We start from the raw sequence: 16700 nt of genomic DNA, 5'->3' as shown, positions 1-16700 counted from the left end.
CAGAGGCACCTCTCACATGCCCCTCCCTGCATGGGACACTTTGCCTTCAGTGCCATTCTCCAAACACTCTTCTCTTCTTCCCATCAAACAAAGCCTGGTAGAATGCACAAAGCTTTCACTTCCTCATCACAAATGGCCCCACAGGAGGAATTCTTCCCAGGAAAAGGAGCACTGAAACTTGGCCGACACAGGCTCACACCTCTCATCCTCACTCAGGGGAGTGATTTTCTCATTTCTCTTCTCTTAGAAACCTTACTTTACCAAGAAAATCCTTCCCTGTCCATTCAGAACTGAATTCAAGAAGCCTTTGCTTCTCAGCCAAGTAACAACTTTCAAAAGCTCCCAGTCAGCCCCTTTCATCCCTGTTCAGCAGAGTTACCTGAGCAGAGGGAGACCTTTCAGGAGGGGAGGACGAAAGCATCTCCTCCAGTGTCTCAAGCACCATGTCCAGATCCAGTGGGGGCAATTCCTCTTCCCCAGGAGTATCCCAGAGCCACCTGGGGGCTCTCCATGGTGCATAACCAGCATAGCCAGCTGCAGCACTGGGGGCTGAAGTGCCTGGAGTGGCTGCAAGAGTTCAAACACATTGGTCAGGCTCCAGAATGTGGCTTGGGGACACGGAGCTCTATGCTGCCTTGGATCAAACACCACAGGAAGCACACAGCAACCTCAATTCCAGAAATGTACTCAAACTTCACAGGGAATTGGGAGAGTGAGCTCTCCCTCTTAAAAAGTCTTTCTTCTGAATGATATGTATGTATATTAAAGGATGGATTCTAAAACTGATCTACACATACGCAAAAGCACTTTATAATCACTGCCTTTTCTATCTCCCCATCAGCTTTTGGAGTTGGTGGCTTTGCAGTTTCTCATAATAACAGACCACAGGGAGCGGATTCACCAAGGAAGAGCCCACACCTGCAGACACACATCCTAAACTGAAACTGTGAGTTTCTTCTAAAAAATATCCTTGTGGGTGAGGCTGAATTCTATAGCTGCAGCTGCTCCAGGGATGCACAGAGCTTATGGAATTTTAATAACATTATTTGAAGGAGAGACAACCTGTAAACTCTCAATATCCCATCAGGGTCCTAGTTTGACTAGATTTTAAAAAAGAGTTTACCTGACACTGACCAGTTGTGGACAAAGGTGCTTTGTTTTGATCTTGTGCCCCTACAGAGAGGCTGTCTGGAAAATGCAAAGAACCCACTCCAAAACGGCAGCAAGGAAAGGAAAAGCAGATAGAGATTCATTTTGTTTTTACGGTTCTGCTTCCTCCACACTTGATATTTCTACCTGATTTGCACTTGAGATCAACCCATGACAGAGCACAGCAGGAAAATATTTCAGTCAATTTTCATGATTGTTCTGAAAAGCAAGGATAGAAACTCTTCCCTTACCTGATGGCCAGTAGGATGGCAAGTGCTGCTCAGGAAATGTGCAGCTGCTGCTCTCTGGAACTATCACCAAAGGGCTTTGGTGGTTCACGGGACCTCGTGGAATGACAGGCTCAGGCTGGAATTGAAATGTGTCTGTGCCTGGCTCCACTGATGAAGCCCCAAGAGGTCCAGAAGTGACAAATGCTTCCTCAGGATATTCTGGGGAAGCCTCACACACTTGAGCAGCTGCACTCATCCTGGAGGAGCCTGGAGGCACCTCTGAATCCCCAGGTGAGGCAGCACTGTTGGCTGGGCTGTGCTGCTCTGAAGCTTTGCAGCTGCTGCCCTCTCGAAGGGCCCTGCAGGCAGCTTCAGGGTCGATGCGAACCAGCGGAATGGTGAGCTTGCGCAGATTAAATTTGCGGATGAGCTCCCTTGATGGTTCCACTGGTGAAGCCCCAGAAAGTCCAGAGGAGGCACAGACTTTCTTGGCAGCTGGTGGGGAAGCCTCAGACTCCTGAGCACCTGCACATCCCTTGGAAGGGCCTGGATGCAGCTCTGAATCCTCCCGTGAGGCAGCAGCAGCAGCAGCAGCAGCAGCAGCAGCAGCAGCGAGGTTCTGGCCTGAGGGAGCTGTGCAGCAGTGAGGGAAGAAGAACGGAAGCAAAGGGAAGGCTGGGTCACTATTGGGCTTTGCATGGCCTTCGGCAGTAACTGTACTTCTGCCAGGGAGGAGAAAAACTCCCATCCTCCCAAGCAGAGTGAGAAATAAGTAATGAAAGAACAAAAACATGTTCTAGGGCCATTCAACACAGTTCCTTGCCTGCTTAACTCTCCCTTTCAACTGTCTTGGAAAACTGTCCTGCTGCCATTCCTTGGCAGGAAGCAACTGCCAGAAACCCAACTGCCAGGTCTCTTCCCTTCTATGCCAAAGGACCAGGAGGCTCCCTCCCACTGGGTCTGACCACGACCGAGCCCTGGGCTCACACGCACTCACGGAGAGCTCCCCAAGCATCCCAGGGCCGGGCACGGAGCAGCACCAGCCCCGGCGCCGCTCCTGCCCCTGTGCCGGCCCCTGCCCACGGCCACAGCCCACGGCACCCTTGGCGCCCGCAGCTCGCAGCCCGTCTCACCGGCTCTGGGGGGCTGCCCGGCACAGCAGGCGGGCAGCGGCCGCTCCGTGTGCGGCTGCTGGAAGCGGCCGGGCTGCCGGCTGCGCACCTCCAGCCCCGCCGCCAGCCGCTGCCTGTTGGCCCTGGTCAGGCGCTGGATGCGGAGCAGCAGCTCGGGGCGGTCGCGCACGAAGTTGGCATTCGTGTAGTGGAGCCAGCCGCCGGCATCGCCCGGCACCTTGTGGAAGCCGTAGAGGTTCAGCTGGCGCACGAAGCTGCCGAAGTGCGTGGCTTGGAAGGAGTCCGGGCCCGGCCCCGCCCCTTCGCCGCCCGCTCCGTGGGCGCCGCCCGGGCTGAGCAGCTCCCGCTCCAGCAGGGAGCGGTCGATGAGCAGCCCCTGGCCCCGGCTGTCCCAGCGCACGGAGCGGACACGGGGGCTGTTCGCCAGGCGCCACAGCTTGGCGGGGAAGGCGCTGGCGTTGAGCGCGGCGGGCAGCGGCAGCTCCGCCATGGCGCCGATCGCCGAGTGCGGCCACAACGCCCGCGGCGCGCGGCCTGAGGGGGGCGCTGCGCTCGGCCCCGCTCGCGGCCCCGCGCGGGCCGGGCTCGGGTGGGTCGCGAGCAGAGTTCCCGCTGGGAGCGGACAAGGCCGGACGGGAGAGGGCAAAGGAAAAGAGACACTGCACACATTCTCTGGGCCCCTTTCCCAGCCAGCTGGCTGCTGCTGTCTCACTGCCTCTGCCTGTCTGCGGCAGATTTGGCACATTTCTCATTCTGTGGAGATGGAAGCAGCAGCAGGAAGGGGCAGCAATTCTGTCAGCATTTCCATCAGAGCTAAAGTCCTGCCGCCTGGAAGGATGTTGCTTTACCCGAGGGATTAATGGCTTACAGTGACAGTGAACTCACACTGCTGTCTTCACCAAGGGGTTTTGCATTTTCCTTTCCTTTTATTCTCTTTGTTTTTCCACAATCAGGGGAGAGCTAGTATGGCAAATCCTTTCCACAGCCAAGTCTTTTCCATATAATCCAACAAAGTTGATCCTGCAATGACCTGCTTAGTGTCACTTGTTTTTTTTATTTAAATAGTCTCTTGAACAGGAAACAGTTTTCAGAGCAGGAAAAAAAAGGCCTGTTTCCATCTCTTTTAATTCATGCTATTTTTTATGTCTTTATATGGTTTAACCATGACTGCTCAAGTGGTGCAATATTTGTGTATTTGGTGGAATGGCAGGAGCTCATCCCACACACACAGTGGGTATTTTCCTTACATCCAGCCTGTCTTGAGTTCTGGCTGACTCTGCCTTCTCTTGCCTCCTCCCAGGTCCTTTGTGAGGAGCCCAGCCCTGTCCCTGCAGCCGCTGCCCTGTGGGTGACGTGCTGGCACAGGGATTGTTGGTCTCATCACATCCTGGAGCATCTTTTGGAGTGAGCGTTTTCCAAGGTGCCCTGTCATCTTTTCCTCTGTGTGCTGGCTTTCTCACAAAAATTGAAACCCACTACCCAGAAAATCTCTTCCATTTCATCTTACACAGCTTCAGACAGAGTCTGAATTAGGAATGCTCCTCCTCACTGGGATGGTGTTTGTCTTTCTTTAAACACAGTGTAACAAAAATTGTCCCAGCAACTGAATTACAAGGAAATTTCTAATGAGGAGGCCAAAAGGAGAAGACAGGAGTTCAGAAAAGAGGAGACATCTCTCTTCATGTTGCATGGCCCTTATTTCCCTCATGTCCATTTATGTGCTGCTTCATCCAGAAAAGCCTCTTTCTTCAGGCCTCCTTTGCACTCTCTGTGGGTCATTGCAGTCAGTTGTTTTCATTAACTGTTCAGGAAAATTCTCACTAAATAGAACCCCACATGTCACACAGTTTTGTAGCCTAGTGAGGTCAAACATTTACAGTCCAAATTATATTTTAATCAATAATGGCCAACATTAAAAAATCCAAGTTGTTCTAAGTAATGCTTAGAGAATGCATTTCTAAAAGTGTGCCCCCTCACTACTTCAAAACAAACTAAACAAAGAAAAGAAATAATTTAAATTGTGGATTGATACAATGTGCTGATAAGAGAACTAACCTGGAAAATTCTGGAATTTATTAATGGCCTACCATGGAGGATATTCAGGTGCATGCGGTGTAAAGGACAATTCTACTGCTCCACTCTTTTGAGTAGTTCTCAGAAATATTCCTAATAAAGAAGACATTGGTAATTCTGTGCAGATAACAGAACTGAGATCTGCAGATGCACACATGTGCAAGTTCTCTGTAATACAAGAAAACATACTGGAATTTGTGAACAGGTGCTATTCCACCATTACTTGAAATTGCACTGCAGCATAACACCACCACAAACCCCAGCTATTCATCTTTGAGCATCACTGAACATTAACATTTCCCAAATATCTTTTTCAAGAGCACCTGTGCTCTCTAATTTTATGGTAACACAATGAAAAATATGACAGATTTAGTTTCATGCATCTTCCTAAATTCTCATTTATTATCTGTAGTAGTTAGACTATTGTTTACCTGCTCTATTTTTGTAGAGGATGTAATTGCAAAGTGAATTTAAAGCACGCTTGGCTTATCATTCTGCTGAAACCCAAACAGGCTTTCCTTTGCTAAAAATAGCTGAAATTGTTCTTTATGTAGCAAATTCAATCAAACTATGCAAACATAAACACCAGATTAAAATTTCTACATGTGCAAGAATACATATGTAAAATGAGCCCATGGAAATGGAAGCTAAATCTTGTCAGTGAAAGGCAATAGAAGATTTCAGTCTTACCACCAGCAACACTCTATTCCATAAGAGCAACCAGTGAAAGTGCTGAAATATTTGCTCTCTGTGATCATCTGTAACCAGGCAGGTGCTCTCACAGCTGTCTACAGCTTCTGTCTCAGTTTAATCATTTGATTGATATTTCAAGAGGACAAACATATCTCCTGAAAAATATCTGTATTTTGAGTGTATACCAATATAGAAAAGCTTGTGCCTTAAAAAACCACAATAAAATTACACTTGATATAACCCAGCTGGAAAATTTAACAAGTCCCATTAGATCTCTACTGCTCTGTAGGTAGATGCTACTACATTGCATCAGAAGTCTTCTGACTTTACTAGGGGAGAGAAATGCTCTATTGCTACTGAAATTCACTTTCTTTGAAGTCAGCTGGGTTAATGATAGAAATATTTTCCCAAAGCCAGTGCTGCTGCTAACGATGCAGCAATGTGTGATCTGCATTCATATTATGGGTTTGGAGGAGAGCCTGGTGCTGTGGGAAAGCTGAGAACACATTTGGGGTTTGCTCCTGGAAAGTCCTAAGCACAGCCACAGCAATTTCAGTGGAAGTTGAGAAGGATCACAGCCTTAACACAAAGGAAGGGCTTCCTGTAAGGCTTTCCTTGCCTCTATTTGTTTAATCCCCCAATGCAGCATTTTTCTATGGTATTTCTCTTCTGACATTAATTCTCCATCCTGGCACTTGCTTTAAGGAAAATGTTGGTGTAGTATGACAGGACTGGAGTCCTGAGTTCAGATCTCATGGCACTACAGATGGGTCACTTTCTTTTCATCAAATTATACCACAGTCATTTTAGAATTAATCTGATAGTGAGTTGCCAAAGTCCATGGACATCCTTTGCATGGATATCTCAAGAGAACTGGGTCCTAAAACCTTTATAGATATCCTGCAGGCATGCATATGCTGTTGGATGTATTCAAGAGCATGGAAATACCATTGCTAAATTGCTTTCAAGGCACTTTATTGCAGCAATTATACTTGAGCCTGTAATACCCAGATAAAAGGAATAGTAGAATAACCTCTAAATGGCCAAGGAAAGAATTACATTCATTACTGAGTGCTCTATGCAGCTCACTTAGAAATATGACTGGAGTTGCCACAGAGCACACCAAGACCTTCCTGAATTACTGTTCTTTCCAAGGACTTTGCAATAAACACATGATTAATCCCTCCTGTTGGAATTATAAAGTTTTAATTTGTTGCTTTTCTTAGTCAAATATAAAACTGGGGCAACTTGAGAAATAACAGGGTTTGCATGTAGCAAAAACTGTATCTACTTTTGATGTCTTGTATTTATTTAATGGTTCACTTGTGTGGAATATTTTCGTTGCTACAGACCTGAAAAAAAAGCACTTAGATATCAATATTTTTATAATATGTGTTTTTAAGGCAAGATAATTCTATTATGCTTTTTTGCCTGGCAGTAACAAAGCATCCTTCAAATCTCATTTCTGAATATAAACTGAACCATGATTTTCAGGTCTTCTATTACTGTCCAGTAATATATTACACAAAAGTTCTTATTCAGGAAATGCTTCTAAGTACAAAAAACTAATTTCAAAGTATTTTTCCCTAATATAGCTTATACTATATAGTATAGGTGCACAATCCAATACTGCAGCCCCCCTGGACTGAGGAAAAATCCCAGAGGTGGATTTTTGAGGTGATTCCCCAAATTCTGGGAGACTGAGCCCAAATGCCCAATTTTGACTAAAACCACCTCGTCCTACGTGTATTTTGAGGGCTCCCTTCGTCATTTTTGAGGTGAAATTCCCCAATTTTTTTCCCCAAATCACTTTTCTTTAGAAATTTTTTTTAATTTTTAAGGTGCACCCCTCCCCCCAAATGCCTAAAACCTCCCCAGAAAATTCTGAATTAATTCCCGCAATGTCCACACAGACACAGGGGAAGGTTCTGGTGGGGTTTAATGATTTAGAGGGGAAAATGTCCTCAAAATTTTTGAGCTCTTCCCGCTGAGTCCTGGGTGTCCCTGGGGGGTCCCCAGGGGTCTCGGTGCCCTCCAGCATCTCCTTGTAGCAGCACTTAAAAAACTGACCCAGGGAGGGAAATTCTGGGACGAAGAACTGAAACAAAAAAAAAGCTAAAAATGAAAAAATCCCTCCCCCCATCCAAGAAAGGAAAAAAATCCTGAAAAAACTGGAAAAAACCCCCGCCAAAACAAAACAAAAAAAAACCAAACCAAAACCAAGGAAAAAACCTAAAGAAACCACGAACCCAAAAAAAGCCCACAAAATCTACAAATGCCCCCCAAAAAATCCCATAAAAACCCCCTCAAAACCAACCCCCTCCTAAAACCCTCAAAAAATTCCCAAAACACTAAAAAAATAAAAAAGTATTTTAAAAATCCCTAAAGAATGCCATAAAACAACCTTAAAAACATTCCACAAAACCCCAAAATCCCACTTTAAATACACCCAAAAACGCCAAAGTCCCCCAAAGGCTCCCCAAAAATATGATATATCCTTTACAAAACCTCAAAAACCCACAAAATAGAAATAAATTCCTTTAAAATTCCAAAAAACACAAAAAAAATGAAACAAAAACTTGAAAAAATCCCTAAAAAACACCCCAAACCCACCTTATAAAGACAGTTACAGGGTAGGGTTGGTTGTGTAGGAGCATGCAGGGGAAGACAGAAGGAAAAGAAGGGAAGGGAAGATAGGGAGAGAAGTATAGAGAAAAAGAAACATAGAACACAAGAAACATAAACGAAACGACAAAGACAGCCCAGTCCGCCCACCAGCAGGGTCGAGGAGCAAATGGCGCCGCTGGACTCTCCCCGCCGTTTAAATCCCCTCAGCCCCGCCCCGCGCCCACCCTGGGAGCCCCAAATTCCGCCGCTCCCGGTGCCCCCATCCCGCGGGGATGCAAAGTCCCCGCAGTCCTCAGCGGAGAGCAGCGCCCGGCTCCCCCTTCCCCGTGTCCGCACAGCCCCGGGGCTCCTGCCCGCCGCTCCCCTGCGGAACGAGCGGGGCTGGATCACGGGAGGAGCCGCTCAGCCGGGCCGGGCACGGTTCCACTCGGGCTGCTTCTCCAACACCTGCCAGGTGAGATGCTGCCCCTCACCCTTGCTCTGCAACTCAAAAATGCTCTGCAATGGTAAAATGTCTTCTCTTAAAATTCAGCTGAGAACTTTCCTATTTATTTCCAGATTACTATATTACTAAATATTATATATTTCCAGACTATATTTGGGTTGAGAGGGATCCTAAAAATGTGACTCTCAAGTACATGGTACATTTGAGAATTGAGCTCACAACCTTAGCATTACCAGGACCCTGCTCCAACTGACTGAGCTACTCTATGGGTTATGAGCATGAACCTCCCAAGGATGGGAATTCTTGGCACCAGCAAAATAACTGCAGCTCTTCTTCTGCTAAAGCTGCTTTACACACCAACCCCTGCCATGGCTGTAGGGTAGAGCTGGCTGGTAACCAACATGACAGCACCAAACTCTTCCCATAACCCTGATTTCCCTGACCTTTCCAGGATTTCCCCAGCACCTGTAAATTTGCTCTTGCAATGTCCCTTTGCATGGAGAAATGAGCAGAACATGTCCTGAGGCTTCCCTTGCTGCATGACCAAAGTTCCTCTGGAGAGTAGCAGAGGGCATTTCCTGCAGGTGAGCGTTGTCAAAATGATGGCAGCTGCTGAAGCTGGGGCTGTTTTTGTGGCCCAGAGCTGCACAGAGGCCTCAGTGTCTCCTGCATGGTGCCAGCAATGTTCCTTGGTGTTTGTGTGTGTCCCAGCTGCAGGGAATGTGGGGCAGGAGGAGGCTAGGAGCCCCTGAAAGGGACCCAGCAGCTCTTGTCCTTGGGCTCTGCAGGGGAGGGGCTGTGCCCAGCACATGTCCCGGGGATGGCGCTGGGGTGCCCGGCCAGCGCTGGCACGGACACGGCTCAAGGGCTGCCCGTGGCTCCTGGGCCAGGGGCTGCTCTGAACAGGCACCTGGAGATGCTTCAGCCTGGATACAGGCCACTGACAGCCCAAAAGCACCCCAAGGAACAGCTGGCATTTCCTGGTGATGGCAGCACGGGCTGCTTGCAGAGGGGCTCAGGCAGCAATTCCTGGTTCCAGCCTCCCAGTGCTCCCATGAAGCAGCCAGGTATGTCCCAGCCACCCCAAATCCCTTCCCTTCCAGCCTGAGGCCATCACCCAGCAGCAGCATTAAAGCCAAGGCCATCTTCCCTCACAGATATTCAATCCCAAGCATTAGCCTGCAGAGATGCCTTAACATCAAAGGTTTGGGTGGGATGAAGTTTTGTTTGGATGAAGGTGGAAGTTTCCAGGGAGCCATCTGGAAGTGCAGAAGGGATGGAAAGCTTTCACAGGTGGGTCCCACTGGAGGCAGGGATGTGCACCCTTTCCTGAGGGAAAAGAACTCACAGTGGCCACTGCTGAAGCTCTGAAAGGAACTGATGTCCTCCCATGGGCATGGGGGCTGCCTTGGCACGGGCTGGGAGCGCCTCTGGCCCTGCCTTCTCCTGCTTGAACACATCACCTGGAGCCTGAGCTCAGGGGGGCTAAATCAGGTGAATTCCAGGCAACTCTGTCAGGTGCCCCTCAGGGACATGGGTGGGGCTGGGGAATGAAGATTTAAATAGCAAATTCTTTGGAATATATGCCTGTCCTGATGCTGCTGAGTTTCCTTGGAAGCTCTGCTGGTTCCTGGCACAGCTGGTATTCAAGCAGCAGCTCTGCATGGGAATATCCACCCTCCATGAGGCACTGTGAGGTTAGGGCAGTGGGAATTGAGCAGGGAATTTGGGGCTATGGGATAATTCATGGGAACTAGCAAAGCTGACAGTGAAACCCAAATCTGGGGAACGCACAGAGAACAATCTTTGTGCTGCCCTGTCAGCTCAAGGCCCTGGGCTGGGAAGTTTTGGGAGTGAAACATATGGAATTATACAAATCCCTGACTCTGGGCTCTGATCACCCAGAGAGATAATCCAAGTCCCAAACAATTCTTCCACAATCCAATCTGATGGAAAGTACCCTGTGCCTGCCTGGAGCTCTGATTTTGCTTTTCCTACCAGCTCCTGAGCAGGGTCAGGGCCACCATGAGGGCTTTAAAATCCAGATAAACCCCAAATCCCACACAGTGACTAATCCAAGTGAAGAACTGCATTGTTGTCTGCGGGATCTCTTTGTGTTCTCGGATGGTTGTTAGGGACAAACTCCAGAGCCCAGTATAAGCTGATGGTTACAGTAACAATTTATTACACACACACAGAGAGCGTGGGTATCAAGAAATCCTATCGAGGGCTGCCTGCAGCAGCCCAAAGTAGGACAGGAATTGGGAATGGGATATTGGGATAGAAAAAGGATAATGTAATGAAGGGAGGGAGGAAGAAAGAAATGAAAAGCAGAGGGTAAGCGTGAGGAGGAGAGAAAGGAGGATGAGGGGTTACGAGAGAGAGAGGAGGAGGGGGAGTGAGGAGCGAGGAAAGAGAAGGGAAATGAGGGAAGTAAGTAAGGTAAGAGAGGGAAAGAAGTACGAGAGGTAAGAGAGAGAAAAAAGAGAGCAATTTCCCGTTTACAACACTTTAAATTTCTTTCTACTATGAATATTTAAATTTCCGCTAACCAATCTAGTACAAAATACAAATTCTATAGCATTTACATACAGCCTATAGGAGTTTTCATATTACCATAGTGTGTTGTACTTTAAACTTTAACAAGGACTTTGACCCGTTTGTAGCAGGAGTCATTGTTTCATCAAGGAGGGGATTACCTAGCAGGACACTCCATTGTCTTCTAGTTACTTATTAACTAAAGCTTGTCTCTCGAAAGTGGCTATCATTTCAACATCATTTTCAGAATTTATGCTTTCATATTTGTGGGGTTTCACCATTTCATTCTCCCCAACATCTCCCCCGTTTTGTTCAACAACTAATACATTAGAAATTGCTTTGGTTGTCATCTGTCGTGTACAATGTAGCATGCAGGGTACAAACACTATAACTACAATTAGTACTATTAGAATAAACAAACATATTTTACAGAGTTCCTTTAGCCAAGAGGTAAGTTTCCAACCATCAAACAAACTGTCTAACCAGGTAGGGGTATTTGTAGTGATTTGGTCAGCCAGATTTTTTAGATTTTGCAACTGTTTATGAATAGAAACAGAATGATCCGATAAATTCATGCAACACAATCCCTGAAAATCCTCACAGCCATGTCCATGAGCTAGTAAAAGGAAATCTAGAGCAGCTCTGTTTTATAAAGTGGCCTGTTTAACTGCTTCTTCATCTGTCAGTAAGTCACTGATTGCAATTGAAGTGGCATTAACTTCTTTGCTGAGCCAACATCCCAATTTGTTTAATTGTTTCAGGGCAACTGAAGAACTTAGCTGAGGTAAATAGATGCTTGTGATAATTGATAGTCCAGAATTCCATGGGTGAAAGTCACTATCACAGTTGCTTTCATAGTGATATCCTGTGGAGGATCTAATTTTTCTATTTTTCTTTTTGGCCACCTCTATAACACTGGGTGCAATTATTATGAGCTGTCCTAGGGCACAAGGGCCACCCTCTATATATGCGGGTAAGCCCTGCCAGGCTCTGTCTCCACAAATGAGCCAAATCCCTTTGGGAAATCGTATTGGAAGTTTGCTTAATTGACTTGCATGCGGCTCAGAGTATTTGAGAAGTTTAGTTGGATTACACCAAAAAGTCACATTGCTATAAGCTGTGTGATATGGGGTAACATTTAAATGAGGACTGTCTCCTTCCATGAGATCAAAGATGTAACAGCTGTCCATAGTTACTGAACCTAGGATTTCCAGTTCTTGGAGATCAGATTTGTCAACTTTAGAATTGTCAATGTGAGTTTGATATTTTTGGCTGGGATCTGAAAGAGAATGAGGATCATGGTAAGGCCAGTACCTCTCCAGGGTAACATTATCAAAACCTTTTGGGAAAGGTACTCCAACTAAACAGGTTGAAAAGGATTTTTCAGGACTTGTGTTAGATAGGCAGATGGTATCAGAGCCTGCAGATTTGGCTAAATTAACCCAAATATTTGTCTTTGGTTGACTTTACAGGTACAGCTTGACTACAAAAACTAAAAAAAAGAAAAATAACATGCATTCACACAATCGATACAACTCCATTCTTTTCCTGAGCTGTTTCTCTTGGTCACTTTCTCCTGATGATTCTGCACAGTTCAGGTCTGGGTGCTTGCTTCCTGGCTTCTCGCAGGATCACTGGCTGCTGTGGAGGCTTCAGCAGGTTTTGATGCACAGTGGGGCTTCACATTCTTTGCTGGCACCCACTTGAGCCCTGCATCTGTGGAAACACACACAAACCCCTTTCCCCATATTATGAGGTTGTATGGTCCCTCTATTCGTCCTGTTTCTAAGTTTTTAACCAAAACTGGGGGGTGTTCTTTCAATTTTGCTTTTTTGTTATTCAAAAAGTGTCTATAAATAGGAGGATCTGGCTCTTCAGCTGAGCTGTTCAGAAAATTGTAGACATAAAATGCTTTATTCAACCTTCTTTGAGGTGTAGTCTGAGCATCTCCCCCTTTCTGTTGATCTAAAATGCGTTTTAGAGTCTGATGTGTCCTTTCTATTAGTCCCTGACCTGTGGGTGAATGAGCAATGCCAAATGTATGGCGAATGCCCCAATCATTTAAAAATGCAGCCAATTCATGTGAGGTATAAGAAGGATCATTATCAGTTTTGACCTCTTGGGGGATACCTAGATAAGAAAAGACTTGTGAAAAATGCTGGCAAACATGCTCAGCCGTTTCCCCTGTAGGCACAGAAGTAAAAATTGCATTTGAAAATGTATCCACAGAGACATGGATGTTTTTAAGCTTCCCAAAAGAGGGATACTTAGTAACATCTATTTGCCATTTCTGCAAGCTCTCCAACCCTCTTGGGTTGGTGGCTCCTATAGCAGGAAGTGGCAGAACTAGCTGGCAATCAGGGCAAGCTCATACAATATTTTGTGCTTGCTCTATGGTAATGTGAAAATCTCGTTTAATTGCCTGTGCATTTTGGTGAAAAAAGGCATGGCTCAATTTGGCTTGTTCAATAGTGTTAGGCAGAGTTATTGCAGCAAGCACTGAGGCATCTTCCTCATCAGAGACAGCTGATGCCAATGCATCTGCTCGAGCAGGTCTGGGGTGTCTGTTGCTCTCATGCTGGGGAGTTGGGGGCCTCAGATCTGAGGAGGCCCAGGGAGGGTTACTCTCCATTTTATCGCTCTTCCTTTCCATCCTCTTCCCATAAAGGGGGGTTGGATGGTCCCCGTCTCCTTCCTCCCATCAAGGGGTCACCTCCTGAGAATCCCCCAGCATGACAGCAACAGACACACCCCCATCCCCAAACCCCAGAAGCATCCACCCTCGTTCTGTGTGGGAATGAGGAGTCAGGTCATCCCCATCCTCCTCCCATTACAGGGAGGGGCTGGGTGGTCTCTGCTCATGCTTACCTTGCTGTGGGTGGGGTGGTCTCCGTGAGCGGAGCAGTCTCTGGTGGGATCTCCACGCCCGTCGTTGCGGCTCCTCAACTACTAGAGGGTCCGGAGCGTTCTGTAGGGATGAGGGTCAGGTCATCTTCATCCTCCTCACTTTACTGGGAGGGGGCCGGGCCGTCTCTGTTCGTGGTTCGTGCTTACCTCGGTGTGGGTGGGGGGGTCTCCGTGGAGGGGAGCAGTCTCTGCTGGGGTCTCCATGCCCTTCATTGCTACGAGGGGGCAGCGGGTTCATCTCCGTCCTCGCCCACTGCCAGGAATGAGGGGTCAGGACATCTCCGCCCACTTCTCATTACTGGGAGGGGGCTGGGCTGTCTCCGTTCGTGGTTCGTGCTTACCTTGGCGTGGGTGGGGGGGCCTCCATGGAGCGGAGCAGTCTCTGGTGGGGTCTCCGCGTCCTTCGTTGCGGCTCCTCCGCTAAGCGGGGGCTGGATCATCTCCGCCCTCACCCACTGTGGGGATTAAGGCAACAGGGTCATCACTGCCCACTTCCCATTACTGGGAGAGGGCCGGGTTGTCTCTGTTCGTGCTTACCTTGCTGTGGGCTTGGGGGTCTCCATGGAGCAGAGTCACTGGTGGGGTCTCCGCGCCCGTCATTGCCGCTCCTCCGCTATTGGGGGGGCGGGATCGTCTCCGTCCTCACCCACTATGGGAATGAGGGGGTCAGGTCATGTCCGTCCTTCTCTGCCATGGAGGGGGCTGGGTGGTCTCTGTGCTTACCTCGGTGTGGGTGGGGTGCTCTCCGTGGAGCGGAGGAGTCTCTGCTGGGGTCTCCGTGCCCTTCGTTGCTGATTCCCCACTACAAGGGGGCAGCGGGTTCATCTCCGTCCTCGCCCACTGTGGGAATAAGGGGTCAGGACATTTCCGCCCGCTTCCCATTACTGGGAGGGGGCGGGCTGGTCTCTGTGGTTCATGCTTACCTTGGTGTGGGTGGGGGGGTCTCCATGGAGCGGAGCAGTCTCTGGTGGGGTCTCCACGCCCTTTGTTGAGGCTCCAATACTAAGTGGAAGTTCGGCCATCTCTGTCCTCGTCCTGTGTGGGAATGGGAAGAGGGGTCAGGACACCTCCACCCGCTTCCCCTTACTGGGAGAGGGCCTGGGGGGGTCTCTGTTCATGAGCACTTTGGTGTGGGCTGGGGGGTCCCCATGGAGCAGCATCATCGGTGGGGTCTTCCGCGCCTGTCGTTGCCGCTCCTCCACTACTGGGGAGCGGGATCGTCTCTGTCTTCGCCCACTGTGGGGATGAGGGGTCAGGTCATGTCCATCCTCCTCCGCCACAGAGGGGTCCGGGTGGTCTCCGTGCTTACCTTGGTGTGGGTGGGGGTGCGCCCCGTGGAGGGGAGGAGTCTCTGCTGGGGTCTCCGCGCCCTTTGTTGCCCTTTCGCTGCTCTGCGGTGGGGCCGGCCATCGCCGTCCTCCACCTAATATTGAGAAGAGCTGGGGTGTCTCTGTGCGTACCTTGGGGTGGGCTGGGGGCGGGGAGAAGGGGGTGGTCTCCGTGGAGCGGAGTCACGAGTGGGGTCTCCGTGCCCTTTCTTGCTGGACAGACGGCGCAGAACGGATCTGTGCCCGCCCCGTGGGTCTCCTCCTGGCGCTGCTCGGGGATTCTCTCCCGGGGTCTCCTCCTCCCACCGCTGCCGCTGCTCCCGACCCGAGCCACCGCGGATCTTTATATACCCACAACAAGCCCTGCCCTTTTTAGGAACAGCCAATAGACGTCGAGGAACAAGCGTGGGGGCGGAGCAGCCAACGTTCCACATTGTGAAGAAACAGAGAGGAGGCGTGGCCACAGTGTGACCGAGCAATATGATTGGTCAGGAGGAGGAGGATCCCAAAAGGGGCGTGGCTTGTGCCCAAGGTAGGGTAGGGCAGAGAGGTGTGAGGGCGGGGTGGGGGAGGGGCCGGGGTCACACCGGGATTTTGGGAGCAGCTCCGGGCGCTCCCGGTGCCTCTGCAGCTCTCCTGGAGCCCCGTCAGGCCCTGCAAGAAGCAGAGGAAGGGGTCTCTGGGGGTGGCCTGGCCAATAGGAAGAGTTTCTGGGGGCCCCAGTCCCATTTCTAGAGTGCCCCAAGCCAATGGGAGGGGTCTCTGGGGGTCCCAGCCAGGAGACAGGACTTCCAGTTGCTTTTCAAAGTGCAGTTGATTTTTCTTATCTTCTACAAAAAAGTGAGTTCTAGTTATAAGTGTCAACAGCATGGCTGGAAGTTGCAAAACTTCTGCCTACAAGGTCTTTTAAGGATTTATTCACCAATAAAACACTGCCAACACAGATATTTATGTTTAATTCAAAACTAAGAAATTTAGTCTAATTGAAGTGTGACCTTTCTTAGCGAATCCAGTTCTGGCACACAGACCTAATCTAAGACTTTTTGTCTCTTCTGCAGCTACTTTTACTTTTTCTATATCTTAAACTCTATAGCTAAACTTTTCTCATCTAAATACATCTCTGCTTTGAGTATTAAATCTACATTTTCGCTTCTAGCACCTAAGTTGGAAGATTATCCCAAGGCCTCAGGTCAAATGCTGTGTTGTTTTCTAGACTTTGATTGACAGGCCCAATGTTGTGAGAATTCCTTGCATTTTGAATTCCAACAGAATTTCACAAACACGAGGCCCCATCGTGACACAACAGGGCCTGGTGGAACCCAGGGCAGTGTTGACACCACAGAACCAGACGGAAGTGAGCCCCATGCATCCCCCGGTGTGACACGGCCAGAGAACCCCAGCCCTGAGCATCCCCAAGTGTGACACAGCCAGAGACCCCCCAGCCCCATCATCCCCCAGTGTGACATGGCCCGAGACCCCCCCAGCCCTGAGCATCCCCCGGTGTGACACAGCCCGAGACCCCCCCAGCCCCGCCATTCCCACCCGGAGAGGCCTGAGACCCCCCAGGACCACCCAG

The 16700-nt window shown here is 49.0% G+C and overlaps 1 protein-coding gene across 1 annotated transcript; it reads right to left on the bottom strand.

The window, feature by feature from the left end:
* Window positions 1–346: 346 nt before the first annotated feature.
* On the bottom strand, window positions 347–3145 carry LOC306815923 (heat shock factor protein 5-like; the record flags this gene model as incomplete). Its single annotated transcript, XM_079332421.1, has 3 exons — window positions 2513–3145; window positions 1905–2012; window positions 347–567 (listed from the first exon to the last, which is right to left on the bottom strand). The coding sequence occupies exons 1-3, from the start codon at window positions 3000–3002 to the stop codon at window positions 347–349; spliced, it is 819 nt and encodes a 272-aa protein (XP_079188547.1). The 5' UTR covers window positions 3003–3145.
* Window positions 3146–16700: the final 13555 nt, after the last annotated feature.

This window comes from Erithacus rubecula (assembly GCF_903797595.1).
Source record: "Erithacus rubecula genome assembly, contig: scaffold_294_arrow_ctg1, whole genome shotgun sequence".
Lineage (NCBI taxonomy): Eukaryota > Metazoa > Chordata > Aves > Passeriformes > Muscicapidae > Erithacus > Erithacus rubecula.
Note: the sequence above shows the minus strand (reverse complement) of the source record. Positions and strands in the feature narration are given on the sequence as shown.